The 20370-nt window shown below is 43.7% G+C and overlaps 3 protein-coding genes across 3 annotated transcripts; 2 read left to right on the top strand and 1 right to left on the bottom strand.

Annotated features, from left to right (window-relative positions):
* Window positions 1-52: 52 nt before the first annotated feature.
* Window positions 53-6179, top strand: pak2b (p21 protein (Cdc42/Rac)-activated kinase 2b). Its single transcript, XM_084547931.1, has 15 exons — window positions 53-540; window positions 1409-1753; window positions 1844-1950; window positions 2076-2226; window positions 2336-2367; window positions 2461-2574; window positions 2703-2838; window positions 2990-3053; window positions 3149-3197; window positions 3468-3580; window positions 3678-3795; window positions 3899-3998; window positions 4087-4283; window positions 4802-4939; window positions 5064-6179. The coding sequence occupies exons 2-15, from the start codon at window positions 1564-1566 to the stop codon at window positions 5148-5150; spliced, it is 1596 nt and encodes a 531-aa protein (XP_084404057.1). The 5' UTR covers window positions 53-540; window positions 1409-1563; the 3' UTR covers window positions 5151-6179.
* A 9320-nt stretch (window positions 6180-15499) lies between these two features.
* Window positions 15500-18039, top strand: rpp21 (ribonuclease P subunit p21). Its single transcript, XM_084547652.1, has 5 exons — window positions 15500-15664; window positions 15791-15891; window positions 16404-16486; window positions 17280-17429; window positions 17614-18039. The coding sequence occupies exons 1-5, from the start codon at window positions 15608-15610 to the stop codon at window positions 17709-17711; spliced, it is 489 nt and encodes a 162-aa protein (XP_084403778.1). The 5' UTR covers window positions 15500-15607; the 3' UTR covers window positions 17712-18039.
* A 54-nt stretch (window positions 18040-18093) lies between these two features.
* On the bottom strand, window positions 18094-19334 carry aqp12 (aquaporin 12). Its single transcript, XM_084547651.1, has 3 exons — window positions 18633-19334; window positions 18327-18443; window positions 18094-18244 (listed from the first exon to the last, which is right to left on the bottom strand). The coding sequence occupies exons 1-3, from the start codon at window positions 19225-19227 to the stop codon at window positions 18117-18119; spliced, it is 840 nt and encodes a 279-aa protein (XP_084403777.1). The 5' UTR covers window positions 19228-19334; the 3' UTR covers window positions 18094-18116.
* Between the last annotated feature and the right edge of the window lie 1036 nt (window positions 19335-20370).

Here is a 20370-nt window from a genome sequence, read left to right as displayed (position 1 = left end):
CAAGGCAACAACATGTGAACATCCTGTGTATATAAATAGTATTATAATTTACAAGATCACAGTACGCTCCTCTTCACGTACTATGAACTACATTACCTAAAATGCATTTCGACTTAATTCAACTTCTAACGTCCAGTTTGTTTAGTTTCAGCACGTTTCTCGCTTTTAGTCTTCCCAGTAGTCAAAAACATGTTGCAGTAGGTCTGACTTTTAGGGGCCGTGATGTCTGGATTCATAAAGCTGACTGTCTCCACACACCATTCATTTGGAACATTTATTGAATAGGCCAGGGCTGGGTCGGTAGTTCCGCTTCCCCTTCGCCATAGCGGAATTATCCCAGGGCCGAAAAGATAGAAGAAAAGTTGCATTGTAAATAGTTTGAGTCACAATTTTACTGAAGTTATCTGTACGCGGCGCGTACCGCCCAGGCCCGCATGTTGCGGTGGAAACACTTTTAACGGATTTACCAACGTTTTCCAAACCGTCGAGGATCGTCCGGGAGTGAAGTTCTATTCAAGTTTAACTGGTGTGGAATCTCCGGTGAGCTCCACCGCTCCTGTGTCGTCTTCGTTAGCCAGAAAATAAAGCACATTTGTAGTGGCTAGTTTGCTGCTTTGTTGCATGTGTAGTGTTACTGAAACCGCCGCTTGGCAGGGTTTATTTTACAGGAGAAAACGCCTCAATTCTTGTTGTCAAGCACTAGTTAGCGTTAGCCGAGTGCTCTGTTAGGAGGGTAAGCGCCGCTGTAGCTTGACATGCTAACGCCAGCTCTTAGCTAGCACACTTGTTGGCCAAGTAGTGAATGCTAGCGTTAGCCTGCTAGCCGCCCCTGTTGTTACTCATTTGAAGGGCATTTTCAGTAAACGTTAAGGTAGAAGTATGGTTGTATGGGGGAAATAGTAGGCGGAATATCGATAATTGGACGCTTTACATCGTAATGCGAAGAGATTAGGTGCCAGCTTTTCATTTCAGTATCCAGTGCTCTGAAAGAACTTCTATTATTCTTTTATTCTCGTCTGGGCTCCTTCAGATACGACACGATAACGGTCCCATCACCTTGTTAGTTAGCCAGCTGTACCAAAATAAGACTTGGTGTTGCTGCAGTCATTTCTGGTGCAGTCCACTCAATGGACCGTTTATTTTCTTGATGTAGAGGAGGCACTAGGAGCAGTTTCCTCTGCACTAAAACCTGACTGAACACAGAGGAGCTGTGATGTTATTGAAACATTGTCAGGAGGCTCTGTGCTTTTGTCTCTGCTCAGTGTTGTTACACCAATTATTACATTCTCCAGTATTGATATTACTCTTTAGACTCAAATAGCATCTTTTCATTAGGTTGTTTTGTTGTAGAAAATAGTTCTTGATTGTACACTGCTGTGTTTGACACTTTGTTGATCTTTTTGTCCAGGTACTAGTTGGTGCTTCCTTTCTCCTGTTGTGCATGAGCACACTGGTGCCACATGCTGATGTGAGAGCTGCTGCCTCCCTCCCTCACTGTTTACCTCCGTCTCCATCCTCACCCGGTGTTCCCCTTCCTGCAAGGCTCCCAGCGACCCGGTGGCAATGTGCGACAACGGAGACCCAGAGGATAAACCCCCCGCCCCTCCGGTCAGGATGAGCAGCACCATCTTCAGCACCGGCTCTGGCAAAGACTCGCTCTCGGCCAACCACAGCTCGAAACCGCTGCCCTCTGTACCCGAGGAGAGGAAACCTCGCAATAAGATCATCTCAATCTTCTCTTCGGCTGAAAAAGGTGTTGCGGAGTTTGGCAGTGCTCAGATAAATATATCAGATCTATCTATATCATCATGTTCAGGTTCAATAATGTTTTGTTTACTTTCAGGTGGTAGGAAGAAAGACAGAGACAAAGAGCGACCAGAGATCTCACCGCCTTCAGATTTTGAACACACCATACATGTTGGATTTGATGCTGTAACAGGGGAGTTTACGGTAAGTTTTAACCATTCTGTCTTTTTTTTTTTTGTCTACCAATTAACTCGTGCTTTTAGCCGTTGACAACAGTATGCTATTTGCATCACATTTTGGCTTGCACCACTTCTGTTGGTCGCACACAGGGTATGCCAGAGCAGTGGGCTCGACTACTCCAGACCTCAAACATCACCAAGTCAGAGCAGAAGAAAAACCCGCAGGCTGTGCTTGATGTCCTTAAGTTCTACGACTCTACAGGCAACGGTCGCCAGAAGTACCTCAGCTTCTCTTCCTCTGGTGAGACACAAAGATTTATATTTGATTTCAGTTTTTTAGTTATTAACACGGTGGTAGAAGTGATCATGCAGCACACTGTAATACTCGCCCTGCTTTTTTACATTCACAGAGAAAGACGCTTTCACTCCAGGGCCTCAGTCTGTAAGTATATCCAGACTTCTGACATAACTGTTCTATTTAAAGTAATAACTTGATGTATAACGGTTAACAAACTCTGGTTTGACTTTGAATTAGCCTGCCAAAAAAGGCACCGAACCCTCATCTCCGAACATCAAAGACATTGATGATGACGATGACGATGAAACGCCTCCTCCTGTTGTGGCTCCAAGACCAGAACACACAAAGAGTGTAAGTCACCTGGCTTCACGACAAAATGATCATCTTTGGGATTCGTTCTGAAACATTCACATTTTACTTTCTAATGCACTCTTTGTACAGATCGCGTTCATTTATGTTGGTTTTGGCGTGTCCTACAGGTATATACTCGCTCCGTTATTGACCCCATCCCCGCTCCAAGCACGTGTCCAGATGGAGATGCTGCTTCCAAGGCTGCAGACCGACCGTCGAGAAACAAGGCCAAGATGTCGGACGAAGAGATCATGGACAAACTGAGTGAGTTATTCATAAACTATTCATCCCACATATCATTACAAAAATACAACAGTTTATACCCTTCTCATTACGTTAAGCAATTTCCCTTGTGGATCAATAAAGTCTAAGTCTAGTGTTCTTTCGTCATATGTGATTGTAATGTGGCTTACAGGAACCATAGTCAGCATTGGGGATCCCAAGAAGAAGTACACCAGATACGAAAAAATTGGGCAGGGGTGAGTGCAGAATCACCATCTACTGGTAGAGCTTGTGATAGGATTAAATAGTAATATTAAATAGTTTGTTATAATGTGTGTTGCTCTTTCCACAGAGCATCAGGAACAGTATTCACAGCCATCGATGTCGCCACAGGACAGGAGGTAAAGACTGATTGAGTAATGGATTAGCGTAACCTTAGCCTTGATAGTCTGCAAGTCATTCCAGATCATGTAAGGTTGTACATTGATCAGAGGAAGGTACATTTTATTGCTTAGGTACAATGTATCTTATCTGTAGGAGCAATGTGTTTTTTTCTTCTTTCATAAGTTACAGTGAGACGCTCTTTACGAGAACTTTTATCTTTCAAGAGAAAATTATTTAAATTGTACATAGGGCTTATGCAATAAAGCTCTTTTGTTTCCTACTGCCAGGTCGCCATTAAACAGATCAACCTACAAAAGCAGCCGAAGAAGGAGCTGATCATCAACGAGATTCTAGTGATGAAGGAGCTGAAGAACCCCAACATTGTCAACTTTTTAGACAGGTGAGAGTGAAATTCGACATGCAGCCTGGCAGCTTTTAATATCTGTGAGAGTGGAGGGATTTTATTTAACGTGTAATGCTTTTTGTCTGTCTGTCAGTTTCCTGATGGGGGAGGAGCTGTTTGTGGTGATGGAGTACCTGGCCGGTGGCTCATTGACAGATGTGGTTACAGAGACCTGTATGGATGAGGCCCAGATAGCTGCTGTCTGTCGGGAGGTACGCCACCAGAGTCCTATCAAACAAATCAAATCTAAGGTCTAAAGGACTATTTTCTTAACCGCACTTCTCTGTCTCCTCACTCTTGTCTCCATATCCGCAGTGTTTACAAGCATTGGAATTCTTGCATGCAAACCAAGTCATCCACAGAGACATCAAAAGTGACAATGTGTTGCTTGGGATGGATGGTTCTGTCAAGCTCAGTAAGTCATGTGTTGTTGCCTGATGAACTTGGATTGTCGCGTCCTTAAACTGTGACGCTGTATTTAAACTGCTCTGTGTCTTCGACAGCCGATTTTGGCTTCTGTGCCCAGATCACCCCAGAACAGAGCAAACGCAGCACCATGGTAGGCACGCCCTACTGGATGGCTCCGGAAGTAGTGACCAGAAAGGCTTATGGGCCCAAAGTAGACATTTGGTCGCTGGGTATCATGGCCATTGAGATGGTTGAAGGAGAGCCTCCCTACCTGAACGAGAACCCACTACGAGTGAGTACGCAGCAGCATCGCCATACTGCACATGGGTTTATATTCAGTGGGAAGGGAGTTTGTTTCCTCCACTCTGACATCGTCTGTACATCCAGCTTTCTGACTGTCGGACTTTGGCATAGTTTTAGAACAACTGCAGGCCTTAAGCTCTTGTGAGTCAACACAAAAGCAGGACAAACGCTCAGCAGGATATGAGCTGTTTTTCACACTGAACATCATTCAGGACATTTGTTGTCTGGATACTATTGGCTTCTTCTTGTACATTATTTTGGATCATGCAACTCTTTAGATTATGTCGGTGCTGCTCTTGGTGTGTTCACATTTGAAACCTCACCTCTTCACTGACTGCAGCTCTAGAAAACACTGGTTTTATCAACTCGGACAGCTTGAGTTAAAAACATGCCAAACTTTTCTCACTTTACCAGTTTGACTCTAATTTACTTGCTGCAGTTACATGGTTTTCCAAAACTACATTTCACCGTTACACGTTGCTTTTTTTCCCTCTTCCCCTTTGGCAGGCATTATATTTGATTGCCACAAATGGCACACCTGAGCTTCAGAATCCTGAGAAGCTGTCTCCAGTTTTCAGAGATTTCCTCAACCGATGCCTGGAAATGGATGTGGAGAAAAGAGGTGGAGGCAAAGAGCTCCTGCAGGTTAGAACCTCTTTTATTTATTAAACATTTATTGCTTTTAATTTATGTTTAACTCTCCAACACGTGAATGAAATTTGCACTTACATTCAAGGATTTGTTCTTGCCCCATCCTTGTTTTTCTCAGCATCCGTTCCTGAAGCTGGCGAAGCCCCTCTCCAGTCTCACACCTCTCATCCTGGCAGCCAAGGAGGCCATGAAGGGCAATCGTTAGCTGATGAAACTAGCTACCCTGCCCTCCCATGCTGTGCACACATATGTGCCAACCATTTAGATTTCGTGCCAGACAATAGGCTGAGAGTGACTTTCCACTCTTCATGCACCAGCCTTATAAGCCCTGACAAACCTCACTGTGAAGAAGACCAAAAATCTAGAGCACAACCCCACCGCTGTCCATGTGAACTCTATTCTCACTCAGACGTCAGAAGACAAGTCAAACTGAAGTGCTTAGTTTCAGAGTCAGGCGTAGTTAATCTTGTACATCAAATGTCTTGGTGACAAGTTAGGGCTAGGCTTGTATTTAACTTGGAATGAAGAAGATGCCTAGTTCTGTTTAGTTTTTTTTAATCAACTGCCTTAAACAAATGCAAAATGTTGCCTAATGTATTGTTGATCGTGTCAGTGTCTCTCTTCCCGTGATTTTTACTACCTTTGTAATTGACCTTTTGAGCTTGTCAGTGTCTTAGTTATTTTGATACTTGAATTTCATGTTTTTCCCCCCTCTTGTTCTATGATGTGTCTCATTCAATGAACACTTGCTATTTCCACATCCACCCACGTTTTATGGACATTTCTCGTACCGATTTTTATAGGAAACATTTCAGTGCATTCAGCACCATGAGCATGTGCTGTGATTCTATGATTGTCACACCTGACAGACCTACTGTACCAGTTCTTCCTATCATTAGTCTCCTGATACCAGAGGCGCACCTTACAGGCAAATTAAAATGTTAGATTGACAGGGTTTATACTTTCTTCTCTATTGTTGTTATTAAAAATGAGTATTGTATGTTGAACTCTGTCCTTTGTATTCTTCCAGACTTAACAAATGCGCTTTTCCCATGTGTATATTGTGTACTTAATAATTAGTTTTTAAAAAAGTGACCATATCATACTGGTTAGTTGTCGAAGGCTGGTAAAGACAGTTTAACGTTTTTGTTTTTGTTTGTTTTTTGTTCTCTTCTGGATGACTAACAACCTTGTCTGTGCACTCAAATAAATGCAACCATTTTTGCTTTTGTGATTTGGGTGTAAAAGTGATTGGTGTGCAGTAACATCTTTTTTTTTTTTTTCTAAAGCTACACTAAGAAAACTAATATAACACTGACCAATGCAAGCAGTGCCATAGAGAATTGAAACATGAATTGATCTTTTATTGATGATGGGAGAGTCTGACCACTGCGTAAACCCTTCTCCAGCACATCCCAAAGATTCTCAATGGGGTTAAGGTCTGGACTCTGTGGTGGTCAATCCATGTGTGAAAATGATGTCTCATGCTCCCTGAACCACTCTTTCACAATTTGAGCCCCATGAATCCTGCCATTATCATCTTGGAATGTGCCCGTGAACATCAGGGAAGAAAAAATCCATTGATGGAATAACCTGGTCATTCAGTATATTCAGGTAGTCAGCTGACCTCATTCTTTGGACACATAATGTTGCTGAACCGAGACCTGACCAACTGCAGCAACCCCAGATCATAGCACTGCCCCCACAGGCTTGTACAGTAGACACTAGGCATGATGGGTGCATCACTTCATCTGCCTCTCTTCTTACCCTGATGCACCCATCACTCTGGAACAGGGTAAATCTGGACTCATCAGACCACATGACCTTCTTCCGTTGCTCCAGAGTCCAATCTTTATGCTCCCTAGCAAATTGAAGCCAGTTAGCCTCACTGATTAGTGGTTTTCTTAAGGCTACACAGCTGTTCAGTTTCAATTTCAATTTCAATTTTATTTATATAGCGTTTATTTACAAATCGTCTCAAGACGCTTTACAAAAACCCGGCCTGAAACCCCCAGAGCAAGCCTGAAGGCAACGGTGGCAAGGAAAAACAAGGAAAAAAAAAATGCCACAATTCATTTATTATATTATAATGTGTATAACGTATTTTAACATTAAACAGCCATTTATTACACTTTGTATTAAATTCACTCTTACTTATAGGAGCTTTAATTGCGATAAACCAACATACTGAACTGATTCCTCTCCCTGGTTTAATTATACAGATTTTACACATCTTCTTAAACTTTACAGCAAATACACTCACTGGCCAGTTCATTAGGTATGCTTTACTTAGTTCTTTGTGGCACAGACTCAGTAAGGTGCTGGAAGCAGGCTGCTCGTATATAGTGTGAATCATCCGGTTCCACCACATCAGAAGGTGCATGGACATGTTCAGCAGCAGTGCTCAATGCTGAACCATTGATACAAACCAGGACGGAGCCATGCTTTCATAATGTTTGTGTAAAAATTTTGACCCTACAGTCCGAACGTTGCAGCATCGGGAAGACTCATTAGATGAGACATTCATTCATTCATTCATTCATTCATCGTTGTCGTGACATCTGCTGGAGCCTATCCCAGCTGTCATCGGGCTAGAGGCGGGGGTACACCCTGGACAGGTCGCCAGTCTATCACAGGGCTAACACAGAGAGACAGACAACCATTCACACTCATACTCACACCTACAGCCAATTTAGAATCACCAGTTAACCTAATGAGCATGTCTTTGGGCGGCGGGAGGAAGCCGGAGTACTGGGATCATAGTCAGCCCATGGATTCGAACCAGGGACCTTCTTGCTGTGAGGCATCAGTGCTAACCACCTCGACACTGTGCCGCCCATGTTTTTTGAGTCATCTGTTGTCTAAATTCTTCTGCTGCCACAGCACTTCTTCTTCAAGGTTTAACATGTTGTGCATCCAGAGATGCCCTTCTGCCTGTAACCAAGTCTAAAGTCACTTTAACCACCTTTTTTCCTCATTCTGATGCTCTGTTCGAACTGCAGCAGATCATCTTGACCGTATCTAAATGTACCGATTTGCTGCCATGCAATTGGCTGATTAGATATTGGCGTTAACCAGCTGTTGAACAGATGCTGTAATTCATATCATTTAGCTAATCAGCTGCATCTGTTCTTCTTTGAAGGGAGCCAGGCCGTGGTGGAGGAGTACATGGCCTTCCTCGGTAACCTGGTGTCAGCACAGACGGTCTACCTGTGCGCCTGCCTCAAGATGGTGGTCTCCCACTTTACTCCCAGTACGTTCCCTCTGACTGATGTCCAAATGATCAGAAATTAAATCCCGAACTGAGGCCTCTCACGGTGCTGTGAGACTCGTAAAATGTCTGACTGTGTTTTGTTTTTCAGAGAGGGTGACCATCTGTGAAGGAGGGGTGGATATCTCTGATTCCGATGATGAACATGAGAGTGAGTAACTTTTTACTTCTGTGTTTTAGAGGGACATTTGAGAAGGAAGTAGTGTGGATGGCTTTCAATCATCACACTTCATTCTGTCATTAAATACATATTAATTGACACCATACTGTACTTTTGATTATTATTATTATTTTTTTTTAAGATCTTCCCAGAAACTTCCATCAGTGTCACCAGGCGCTACAGCTCATCACCAGATATGTTCCATCGTAACTCACCTGCTGTCATTCTACCAAGCTTTTGATTATATGTTTTACTCTGAAAGTTCCTGACACTGAATTCTCAATCAGAGGCATCTTCTTCTGCCAGAAGTTGACTTAGTGTGTCATCATTGGCCTTAGTTCAAGTTGTCATGGCAGATCATTTGAGGGGAAAGAGTTTATTTTAATAATCACTTGCGCTGACAACCTGGTTCATTGCCTTTCGTTGCCTCCTCTCAGGAAGGAAATCTACGTTGTTAATGAGTGACGTGGCTCTGGACAAAGAAAGTGTTCCTCTCATTCTCTCTTTAACTATTGGCTATATCTGCGAAGTGTCCTTAATCCATCCATTTATGCCAAAACATGTCATAGAGCAACACATATGCATTAATATATAATCAGTTAGTCAATAAAATGACTAAAATAACCTAATATTGTAGTTTACATGTTACTATAAATTATTGGTGCTCTTGTTTTAGCACGAGTCGCTTCCTGATGCCGATTCTGCAGGACAACTTCCCCTTCATTCAGAAATCCTCCAGAACACTGGTAAGAGAAAACTGAGGCTGGAACAACACCTAGCACGAACTCCATATATATACATTTTAGTATCATGTGTGTACTGTGATTGTTGTGCCTCATCACATATAAAGGAGACCTTGTTTAGTCATTTCAAACATCATCAAATTGTGAATACATAATATTAAATTCACTGTAGTCAGGAAATAGATTTTCAGCTCTGCCGTTATTAGACATTGACAGAAGTTTTATTAGTTTTGCTTGATTTTTGCAATAATTATGCAACAGTTTTATCGTAACATCTTACGTGTCATGAATATTGTTGTGTATTCGTAGTATTAACCACAGTTATGTCGGTACTTGGTCGTTCTTTACAGGAGTGTTACGTCCACAACCTCCTGAGGGTGACGGTGTATATACCATCAATTAGACGGGACGTGCTGGAGGTGATCATCGGGAAGCTGCTCAAACTGGACGTGAGTGCTACGACTCCGCATCGCAAGTTTAAATGGCCAATAAAGTGTAGGTTGTATGTTGCCGCATTTCCTCCCGAAGTTCCAGGAACTTTTAAAGTTTTTTAGACATTACATCATGAATAAGCGGTGTTAAAAAGTGTTTCAGCATTTAACAGTTAAACGCTGAAAGACTTTTAATCTCTGCCGCAGCATGTCTATCTCTCTCATCCAAGTGAGGGAGCTGACATTAGCTAACATTGATGTAGTCAACATATATACACGAGGTCTTTGACAAGCATCGAGGTCTTTTTGCATCCAGCAAAAGATAAAAATGTATTGGTTCATTGATTATCTATTGGTTGGTTGATTGATTGATTGATTGATTGATTGAGATCACCTCTCACGTGTCCACACTGAGCTGATGGAATGTTGGCTTCCATGTGTAAGAGAAACATCACGTGATGTCATCAGTCAGATTCTGTGATCATCAAAGACCAATGGTCTGCCTTTGATCTTTAGAATGTTGCCGAGAGTATAAATAGGACTCAACTCCCGACAGCCACAGCTTAGTTTTTGATCGGTACCTACCACAAAATACACAGCGAGCGAACGAGAATATTACTTCATATTCCCAGAGCGACAGTCAGAGATTCGAACAGTAAACACTGCTCGATTTCAAATGGAGACTACAATGAACCCGAACCGCAACAAGGTTCATAGAGGTAAATTTAAAGTCGTATTGCGTGACTTTAAACACCGAGTCTTCATTCCAACGAAGACTGCCGTGACGTCTGCCGTGACATCTGCCGTGACGTCTGCCGCGACGTCTGCCGCGAAGTCTGCCACGACGTCTGCCACGAAGTCTGCCACGATGTCTGCAGAGGAAAACCAGGAGATGTCTCAGCCAACGGACTCCGGGATAACTTCTAACTTCCAGGAGGAGGTTGAGCAAAACGTCAGCATGCAGCTCAACGATGAAGACTTTCCAGCCCTCCAGACAGAGCAGACTCAACCCCCCGCACAGGAGGCGCACAAGAACACCGCTGACCTGAAAAGGGGAATCAGAAAACAGGACAAGATTGCAACTGTGAAAATCAACTTTGGTTTGATTACGACAAGCACACAGGCAACCAAACCTGCATTGCTTGCCACATTGCCTAATCTGTCCCACACACCTGTCGAGATACCAGCAACAGCCCTCACAGTACCTGATGCAGCTCCAGGGATTCCTGTCGTAGCTCCCACAGTACGTGAGTCAGACACTGAAGTGCCTGCCACAGCTCTCACAGTACCTGATGCAGCTCCAGGGATTCCTGTCGTAGCTCCCACAGTACGTGAGTCAGCTACTGAAGTGCCTGCCGTATCTCCAGGTATTCCGGTCACATCTCCAGAAGTGACTGCCATGTCTCCAGATATGCTGTCCCTATCTCTAGATGTGCCTGCCGCATCTCCAGAAGTGACTGCCATGTCTCCAGATATGCCGTCCCTATCTCTAGATGTGCCTGCCGCATCTCCAGACATGCCTGCCGGCTCTCCAGAAGTGCCTGCCATGTCTCCAGATAGGCCGTCCCTATCTCTAGATGTGCCTGCCGCATCTCCAGACATGCCTGCCGGCTCTCCAGAGGTGGCTGCCGTATCTCCAGATATGGCTGCCGTATCTCCAGAAGTGCCTGCCACATCTCCAGACATGCCTGCCGGCTCTTCAGAGGTGGCTGCCGTATCTCCAGATATGGCTGCCACTTCTCCAGAAGTGCCTGCCGCATCTTCAGAAGTACCTGCCGCATCTTCAGAAGTGCCAGACGTATCTCTAGATATGCCTGCTGCATCTCCAGAAGTGTGTGCCACATCTCCAGAAATGCCTGCTGCAGCTACTGCTGTACGTAGTGCATCTCCAGAGACAGCAACTTCTGAAGAGCATGCTGAAGATACCCCTGCATGGGCTGCCATGATGCCTACGATAGGGCCATATATAGACACGATGGAGTGGACACCTACAATACAACAATCCACACCAAGAAAATGGATTGAGACCACACTTAAAGTGGAGCCTACTGCCATGCTCCAATGTGCAGCTCCAAAAGTGCCTGCCACAGCTACCCATGTACTTGGGGCAGCTCCAGAAATTCCTGTTGCTGCTCTCAACGTACAAGCTGCACCAAACTCTGCACAGATGACCATAAGGATCAAAGTGCAACCTTCAGCACTCCCAAAACTGACGGAGCTGACTAGAGTGCTGTTGTCCAGCAGGCCTCGAACTGCAGCTCTTGTAATACCTGCCAATCCCAAATTGCCTCCCACGGATTATACCCTGCAAAAACTGCAGGCTATTACAGAGCCCATGCAGCAGCCTGAAGCAGCTAAAGTACATCCTATTCTCCAAATGCTGCTTGGAAACCCAGCTGAGAAACTGCAGCCTGCAGCCCAGCCTGAACCCACCAGTGCTAGGATCGAGAACGACACTCTACTTCAGATCTCGGAGCTGGAGTTTCACAGAGTTCTGGGCGAAGGGACAGACAAGATCTCTTCACTGGAGCAAGAAAATGCTGCTCTAAGAAAAGAGTTAGAGCAATTGAGAGAACAGCTCACAACCCAAGGAAAAGAGGCGAAAGAAGAGATGGCTGTTCTTCATCAGGAGCTCAACGAGAAGGAGAAGACGCATGAAAATGTTTCCCTGCACAGCAAACAGCTAGAAGAAGCTCTTCAAGCAGAGGAAAACAAAAGGAAGGAAGCAGAGGCCTGTCTTCAGCAACAAGCAGAGGAGACCGCTAAAGCTAAAGCTGCACTGACTGTCATGCAGACTCAGATGGACGAGCAGCGACGTCAATGGGAAGAGGAAAAGCTCCGCTACGTTTCTGAGAACATAGTGACCAGATCAACCATGACAGCTGCAGCCATCAAGATGCAGGAGGACCTGGAAAACGAAAGAAAACAGTGGGACCAGGAAAAGGCCGACCTCCAGCACCGCCAACAATCCATGACCGAGGCCATGAAGAAGACCGTGGAGGAGAGTGAGAACTCCAGAAAAGAGCTGATGGAAGCAGAGGCCTGTCTTCAGCAACAAGCAGAGGAGACTGCTAAAGCAAAAGCTGCACTGACTGTCATGCAGACTCAGATGGACGAGCAGCAACGTCAGTGGGAAGAGGAAAAGCTCCGCTACGTTTCTGAGAACTTAGTGACGAGATCAACCATGACAGCTGCAGCCATCCAGATGCAGGAGGACCTGGAAAACGAAAGAAAACAATGGGACCAGGAAAAAGCCGACCTCCAGCACCGCCTACAATCCATGACCAAGGTCATCAAGAAGACCGTGGAGGAGGGTGAGAACTCCAGAAAAGAGCTGATGGAAGCAGAGGCCTGTCTTCAGCAACAAGCAGAGGAGACCACTAAAGCGAAAGCTGCGCTGACTCTCATGCAGACTCAGATGGACGAGCAGCAACGTCAGTGGGAAGAGGAAAAGCTCCGCTACGTTTCTGAGAACATAGTGACCAGATCAACTATGACAGCTGCAGCCATCAAGATGCAGGAGGACCTGGAAAACGAAAGAAAACAGTGGGACCAGGAAAAGGCCGACCTCCAGCACCATCTACAATCCATCACTGAGGCCATGAAGAAGACGGTGGAGGAGGGTGAGAACTCCAAAGAAGAGCTGATGGACAGACTGCAACACCTAGAAGAGCAGATTGAGGAGGCGCCGAAAAAAGTGAAGAAGAAATCTTTGAAGAAGAGCTTCCTCAAAATTTTCAAAAGAACTTGAAAGACCCAGCCTCAGCCTGACTTCTGCCATAACCACCAGCCTATAACCCCTCCTCCTCCAATCCCCTCCCCTCCCCCATCCTTTACCCCTTTCCCCTTTCCCCTAACCAAAACCCCCGTTTGTGTTTGTTTGTGTGTGAATGTGAGTGTGAATGATTGTTTGTCCTGTGATGGCGAGGAGCCCTGTCCAGAGTCTTAGACATATATTCATAGACGCCTCATTGAACGCTGGACCGTACATCAACGTCGCCGCCATATTGGAGGAGGCAGCTCTGTCCCGCGAACCAGTACGAGTCAATGGAGTGAACTTTATTAAGCGTCTACCAAGTATTATAAGTTAATGCCTCTCATTTACACATTTACACACGAACGTATATAGTCAGGAAACATAGAGGAACCAAAAAGAACAGACATTGTTTTTGGTTCCCTGGTTTTCCCTGGAATTTATACGTTCGTGTGTGAATGTGTAAATGAGAGGCGTTAACTTACAGCACTTTGAAGAAGACGCTTAAAGTTCACTCATTGACTCGTATTGGTTCGCGGGACAGAGCTGCCTCCTCCAATGTGGCGGCAACGTTGACGCACAGTCCAGCGTTCAATGAGGCTTCTGTGTATATATGTCTATGTCCAGAGTGGCCTTGTGTCTCTCTGTCTTAATCCTGTGATGTACTGGCAGCATGTCCTTACGGTATTGGGCAAAACATCTTTTGTCCATTTCCTTCTGGAAGAAGCTACAGACATCAACAGGAATCTGCCCTAGCCATCTGCGGACAATGAATGAATGAGTGAGTGAATGGTTTCATTAACAGCACAAAAAACACAAATAAAAAAAAAAAAATAACAACATACACTAATGTTTACACATCTCTTCTATAACTAAGTTCTGAGTTGTAAAGTATTGAGTATTCTGAATATTTAAATTAGCAGGTGATTATACCGTGCTATAGATTCATGAAGAGTACTACGGAAGTGCAGTACCTTCCTCACAGTGGTACTGCTGAGTCTTATTTGTCTATTTTAATTATGTGTCTCTTTACTTTCTTATTAATGTGTTTGGACGTAATGAGACCCCAATGTCTGAATTCAAACTGCTGTTTTCTTATAGATAACACTAAACCTGTTTGACCTCAACAACACATTGAAATTTATTACACAGTCACAAATACTGATGGTGACTAAACTGTCTGTGGGTGCGTAAAATGTCAAAGTAATACTACGAAAACATTTATTTGTCTGTAGGCAGCCTTAATAGTCATATCAAGCATTTTATGATCGCCTTCAGTGAGGCGCGGGGGTTTATGGGGTGAGTAGTTCCTTCTCTCGGAAATGAAAATATGTACACAGTCTTGTACCTTTGACTTTTTTTGGACTTTCTCTTTGTTTTTTCACTCGAAATGATATGTTATATGCTTATGAGTTCAGCCGTAGCTGGTTATCCTAAGACATGCTCTAAAACTCTTTAGATACGGATTTTTCCAGAACGTCAATGGGAGAAATGAATGGGAACCGTACGGCCAGCCGGGTACAGACAGAAGAAAGAGAGAACAGCAAGATAAACATACATCTGTCATAGATACACACATGGGTGCAGATCCCGGGGGGGATGGGGGGACATGTCCCCCCCAATTTGTGAAAAACATGAATTGTCCCCCCCAATAAAAATTATTCGAAATTGAACAAATGTATTTTCAGACTTCACATTCTTCACATTTTACATTCACATCTAAAAAGAAATGATTGGTATGGTGCCATGGTATGAGTTGCATACCGACAAAAAACAAAAATCACTTTTGTGTCCCCCCCAATCCTGACACATATCTGACTAAAGCGTACAGTTCCAATCCCTTCAGTGCTCTCGCTTTCACTATTAAACATAGCCCTGAGTTCTACTGTTGTTGTTCTTCAATTTGATTTCACCAAACGTTTAAGTGATCGCCGATCACGATCAATCAGGAATTTTTTCCGACCACAGTTCTTCGCCCATGCAGTAATTATCCAATAGGAGCCTCGTACTTATTTGCTTAGTTAAATCCGGGTAGCGACTTTTTTTGGCCAGGTAGTGTACATCGAATGCAGACACAAAGTCAAGATGTCTGGAGGGACTTTGGAAACTTTTTTTTTTTTTTTTTTTGTGGATTTTTGTGTATGTCGGTGTGACTTTGTTGCGGGCCTTTATTTTGGAGGATCGTCCCGGAAGTGTATCAGTTGTTGGCGCTAGCTAGCGTAGCTCGGGTTAATGTCAATCGAAGTAACGCCGCTGTAACATAAGGACGAAACTTAGTTTGTAATTTCTAACCGTTTTGTGTAATGGCAGGTCAACTGAAAGACAAAGACGCGTACCAAAGACTGAACTATCTTTACCAGGTTGGGGAAAGAAAAAAAAAACATTTAAAGCTAATCGCTATCACGCAGCAACCACATGACCAGCATGCTAGCTACTTCGCCGAGCAGCATTTAATAGCTTCACTAACTCTTCATGTCTCTCTGCAGGCTGCTCATTGTGTTTTATCCCAGAATCCAGAAAATGTGGAGCTCGCTCGTTTCTACTGCTTCACACAGAGGACAATTGCACGGCGTTTAGTTCTCAGACAGTAAGTAAGCTGAGCATATTTCCACCAGCGTTTGTGGGTGTGATTTAATTATTTTATTTTGAAGGTGGTGTTTGAGTGATTTGCGTAACTTCCTTGTTAATTTTAACAAACTGGGTATAAAGGCGCATGGACATTTACAGTTTGATCATTCAGAAAACGATTGTTTTAAATGATAAGACGTGATATCTTGTTACCGCGAACATAATAATAATAATAATAATAATAATAATTTATGTAATAGTAAATGACACGTGATACCTGTGGAGCCATTGATTAAAATAAAGTATTTCTTGATGCCATAGAGATCCACTGTTGACCTAAACCCTACACCTATTTAAAAACATATTTAACAGCCACACCATTGTACACGTGGGAGACATACCATATTGTGTGGCAAATATGTGTTAATCCACGGCTGAAAATACATTATTTTTATTTATTTTTTTCAAAGAACAAATAAACAAACATCTCAGACAAGAGAGAGAAAGAGTAACAGCAGTGTTTTATTGCAGGGACCCCTCAGTGAAAAGAACATTATGCAAGAAGTGCTGCTCATTGCTTATTCCGGGTGTGACTGCTACAACAAGACAAAGAAGTAAGCTCAGTTGTCATTTTCTGGTACCTTGTATTTCATATTGAGTGTACTTTAAAACTGAGGACACATTAGACTAGTTTGCCAGATTTTACCCATGATTCCCAGTTGGGCAAAGTCTGCACTAACTGGGGACACACAGTTGGCACACAAATCTGCAAGTGTGTGAGGGGAACAGACCCGACCCGACCTCAGTCTCTGTGAAACATGTTTGAATTTTTTGAGCCGAATCTGGAAGTAGTCAAGTAGTGTGAACTGATTACCAACCCAACTGCAAACACATGTTGCCAACAGCCAATAAAAAAGAGAGGTTGGGACACAGGAGATAGCGTCAGAAGACGACAGGAAGCAGCGGGAATATCACAACAACTATGTCGAACAGCAAGAGAGTGGCAACAAAACGAATCTGGACTACAGAAATGGAGGAGAGATTAATCGAGTTATAGCAGGAGCACAAGTGCCTATATAATGTTGGTTTCAGAGCATAACACAACTGCTGCCCTCATGAGTTTGATTCATTCAGTTCGCTTTGGTTGGTTTGACTAATCATGTAGTATGTGATCCCTCATCAGGTGCAGTAGTTAAGTGTGTGATCCCCAGTCTTTCAGTCATACAAAAATCTGCTGAAGCCAGTCTGTTAGTGTGTACTCCTTGTCTTTTCAAAATCCGTAAAGACTGTGAAAGTTGTGTAGTGTGTCCCCAGCTTTGGTACATGTTGTAGAGTTTAGTCAGCCAATTTGTGTATTTTTAAAGGATCGATAATACTAAACTTTTTTTGTTGACTTCATCTCCTAAGGAAAAAGCGGTAGGACTCGCTTCACCGTGGCGAGGTGTCTGAGCTGTGGGCAGAGCAAGACTTTACTGAACAATCCAGAGTACTGTTTATGGGTAGACCGGCCTGAGGCTCAGCTGGAGCAGCAAAAGCAGCCAGGTGACAAACCTCCAAGTAAGACTATACACCACCTCCACAGAAGACAGTTCACATAAGCATACTTTGCGTTTCTTTGCTTCCTGTTTAAATGAACTGTGACCTTATAACAGTAAGAATTAAAATTCAGCTTTTACCCTTCATGTGGAAGAACACGTTAAATGGCAAACACTTGGTACTGACTGTTCTTTTTCTCCCTCAGATCCAGGCACATCTGCTAAAAGTCAGCCAAAAGAAAAAGACCCTGATGGGTCACAGTCTTCTAAACCAAGTGCTGCTCAGAGTACTGCCAGCACGTAGCAGCAGCTCTTCCCCTCTCCATGTTTCCACATATTTATAGTTTAGCTTTATTGTTCTATACATACTCATAGACTGAGGACATTGTTTTTTCTTCTGTTATTTAAAAAGAAACTGTCGATTTCATTAATTTAGTTAGTTGTTTGCCTTTTGCAGTTCCTATAGCAGTCTGTTAACATGTCATTCCTGATGCTACCACCAGATGGTCATTGTACGGTGTCATGCAGGTGTAAGTTTGGCTCCAAAATAAACATTTCTGCCATGGTTTTATTGGAAACGGGACAAGAACTATAAAATATTTCTTAAGGATGATTTTTTTTTTTATACCCAAACTTCTTAAATTGAAGGAAACTCGACCATTGATTGTCATGTTGATGATTTTTTTTGGGAGGAAATAAAGAGGATATTTCACATTTTCTTCTTTTCTGCTTTGTCTCCTTTTGGCACTCTGAAGCGTGTCTTCTGGCTATAGAGTAGGTTCCTGGCAAAAATCCTCGGGATATGGCCCATGTACAAGAGAAGAGCCAGAGTCATGCCTAGAAAACAGACGGTCACTGTAAACACTGCGTTCACTTTTAAAGAAATGACGGCACATACACTTCATTTAATATAGCATACCTGTGAGAGAGCTCAGCCAGTAAACCACTGCATACTGTGAGAAGGTAAATCCAGAACAGTAGAAGGTGAGTCCGTAGGCCAAAGATGGATTTATGTAAGCTGAGGTGTAGCCTCTGGCTGCAGAAAGAAATGGAGTAAAGTTTATGTTAGTTGCTCTTAGTGACTCTGGTTAAACTCTGAAGAAAGCCAAGATGTTTTGCATACAGTAAAAATAAAAAAATAAAATAATGAAAAGATATTTAACACATTGTTGAAAATAAGAGATCCTTGGTGTGGCATTTGTGGACAAGTTCACCTAAGACTAACCTGTATGGGACAGGAATGTGAGGAGGACAGCGATAAGGGGCACCCGGATCAGAGCAGACCTGCGTTGCAGACTAAAGTGGAGGAGGTGAAAGATGAGCGCACAGACACACTCTGTAAAAAAGCCCTGAAGCACAGAGACCAGCAGAGATGTGCTGCACTCTGTAGCCATCAGGTTTTTGATCATGTGCATGTCTGTCAGCTCCAGTCCCCAGTAGTACGCAGCTGCAAGAAGGGCTAAGTGAGCCCCGGCGAACTGGGCTGCAACAGCAAGCAGTGTGGGCAAGGTGCTGGCTTCCAGCTGTAGAAACTTCTGCAGCACCAGCGTGGGATTCCCCGATGCGCCACCACAGATCACACCGTGGGTGAGCAGCACCACAAACAGCATGGTTGCAGTCACATCAGGGCCCAAGCCCCCGGCCCACTGACCCACCTCCACAATGGTCTGCACCTCCAGCCAGCATGCCACCAGCATGAAAGAGGAGGCAAACTCCAACGCAAATCTGAACCGCGGCCACCTTTTAAAGAGCGTCCGAACAGTGACTGCAAAAATCAACACGACCACGAAGTATCCCAGGGAGGCGTTCAGTCCAGACATGGCTCAGATCAGATGTCTGCTTCTGCTTCTTACTCGGAAAGGGGAATTGATGAGGGGTTGACTTGACAACTGTGCTTTCTGCTTGACAACGTGGCACACGCACAGACACATTGCTTATCAGAGACACGTCAGGTTTGAATCCGACAACCACCTGCCAAAATACACACGAGCCTTTGCAAGGTCAGGTCAGGAAGTTGGCCTTCATGCTGTGGTCATTTAGTACCGTATCAAGGCTTTGGTTAAATTACTTCCTCCTCTCTCTAGAGAAAAATAATAATAATAATAAAAAAAAAACGATCTTGTCAATCTTTTTTTTTTTTTTTCCATACTGAATTGTTGATAACACATTCTATTATAAGTATTACAGATCTAATGTGGAACCTGTAATTCTAAATAAATTAAATCCAGCTGCTGCACGTAACAGTTAGTATAAACAGGCTTCACCAAAGGATACAAGTGTAGCCTTGGCCCTTTGTTCCCAACCTGGGCCCTGTGCCTCCCTCAGCATATCACCAAGGATTTCGCAGGGCGTGCAAGGCTTTCTTTGCTCTGAGTTGTCTTAATTATCCATGCATGTGTTCAATAAAATCATAATAACACACTTACTGGATAATTAAAAGACTGTATGTAGTTGGCCACAGCTCTGGGACCTGGCTCTTTATCAGTTTTATGAGGTCAGGTAGCAGCAAGCTGACCAATCTCATTCTCAGTGAGAACATTGCTATTTTATGAATGAAACATGTCTGAGAAATGTGCTGATGACTCAATATTTACAAAAGGCAAGCCTTTTTACACAAGTAAGGGGGCACGGTCGTCATGACGAGTTTCCAACACTGGAGACGCATAAAATGTCTTAATCAAATACAGTGTGTAATTACAAACCAGACAGAGAGTCTAGGCTATGCTAGTCGCTCCGTGAGGCTCTGTGTGCATATAGTTTTCTCTGTGCTAAGTGCTAACAACATGCTCACAGGGACCATGCTGACATGCTGATGCTTAGCAGTTAAATGTTTACTGTGTTCAACATCATAGTGCACCCTGCAATAGACTGGAGACCTGTCCAGGGTGTACCCCGCCTCTCGCCCAATGACAGCTGGGATAGGCTCCAGCCGTATGCAGATATTCATTTACAGCAGTTGCACA

The sequence above is a fragment of the Chelon labrosus genome (assembly GCF_963514085.1).
Source record: "Chelon labrosus genome assembly, chromosome: 7".
In the NCBI taxonomy this organism is placed as follows: domain Eukaryota; kingdom Metazoa; phylum Chordata; class Actinopteri; order Mugiliformes; family Mugilidae; genus Chelon; species Chelon labrosus.
The sequence above is the reverse complement of the archived record's forward strand: the minus strand, read 5'-3'. Positions and strand labels throughout refer to the sequence as shown.

Excerpts from the sequence above, each read along its gene's own strand:
- pak2b (XM_084547931.1), top strand. The coding sequence starts at position 1,564 with ATGTGCGACAACGGAGACCCAGAGGATAAACCCCCCGCCCCTCCGGTC. Across the intron at positions 2,368-2,460 it reads TCACTCCAGGGCCTCAGTCT|CCTGCCAAAAAAGGCACCGA; the intron begins GTAAGTATATCC and ends ACTTTGAATTAG. Across the intron at positions 2,839-2,989 it reads AGAGATCATGGACAAACTGA|GAACCATAGTCAGCATTGGG; the intron begins GTGAGTTATTCA and ends TGTGGCTTACAG.
- rpp21 (XM_084547652.1), top strand. The coding sequence starts at position 15,608 with ATGGCAGGTCAACTGAAAGACAAAGACGCGTACCAAAGACTGAACTAT. Across the intron at positions 16,487-17,279 it reads TGCTACAACAAGACAAAGAA|GAAAAAGCGGTAGGACTCGC; the intron begins GTAAGCTCAGTT and ends TCATCTCCTAAG. Across the intron at positions 17,430-17,613 it reads GCCAGGTGACAAACCTCCAA|ATCCAGGCACATCTGCTAAA; the intron begins GTAAGACTATAC and ends TTTCTCCCTCAG.
- aqp12 (XM_084547651.1), bottom strand. The coding sequence starts at position 19,227 with ATGTCTGGACTGAACGCCTCCCTGGGATACTTCGTGGTCGTGTTGATT. Across the intron at positions 18,444-18,632 it reads CACATTCCTGTCCCATACAG|CCAGAGGCTACACCTCAGCT; the intron begins GTTAGTCTTAGG and ends TTCTTTCTGCAG. Across the intron at positions 18,245-18,326 it reads CTGGCTGAGCTCTCTCACAG|GCATGACTCTGGCTCTTCTC; the intron begins GTATGCTATATT and ends TCTGTTTTCTAG.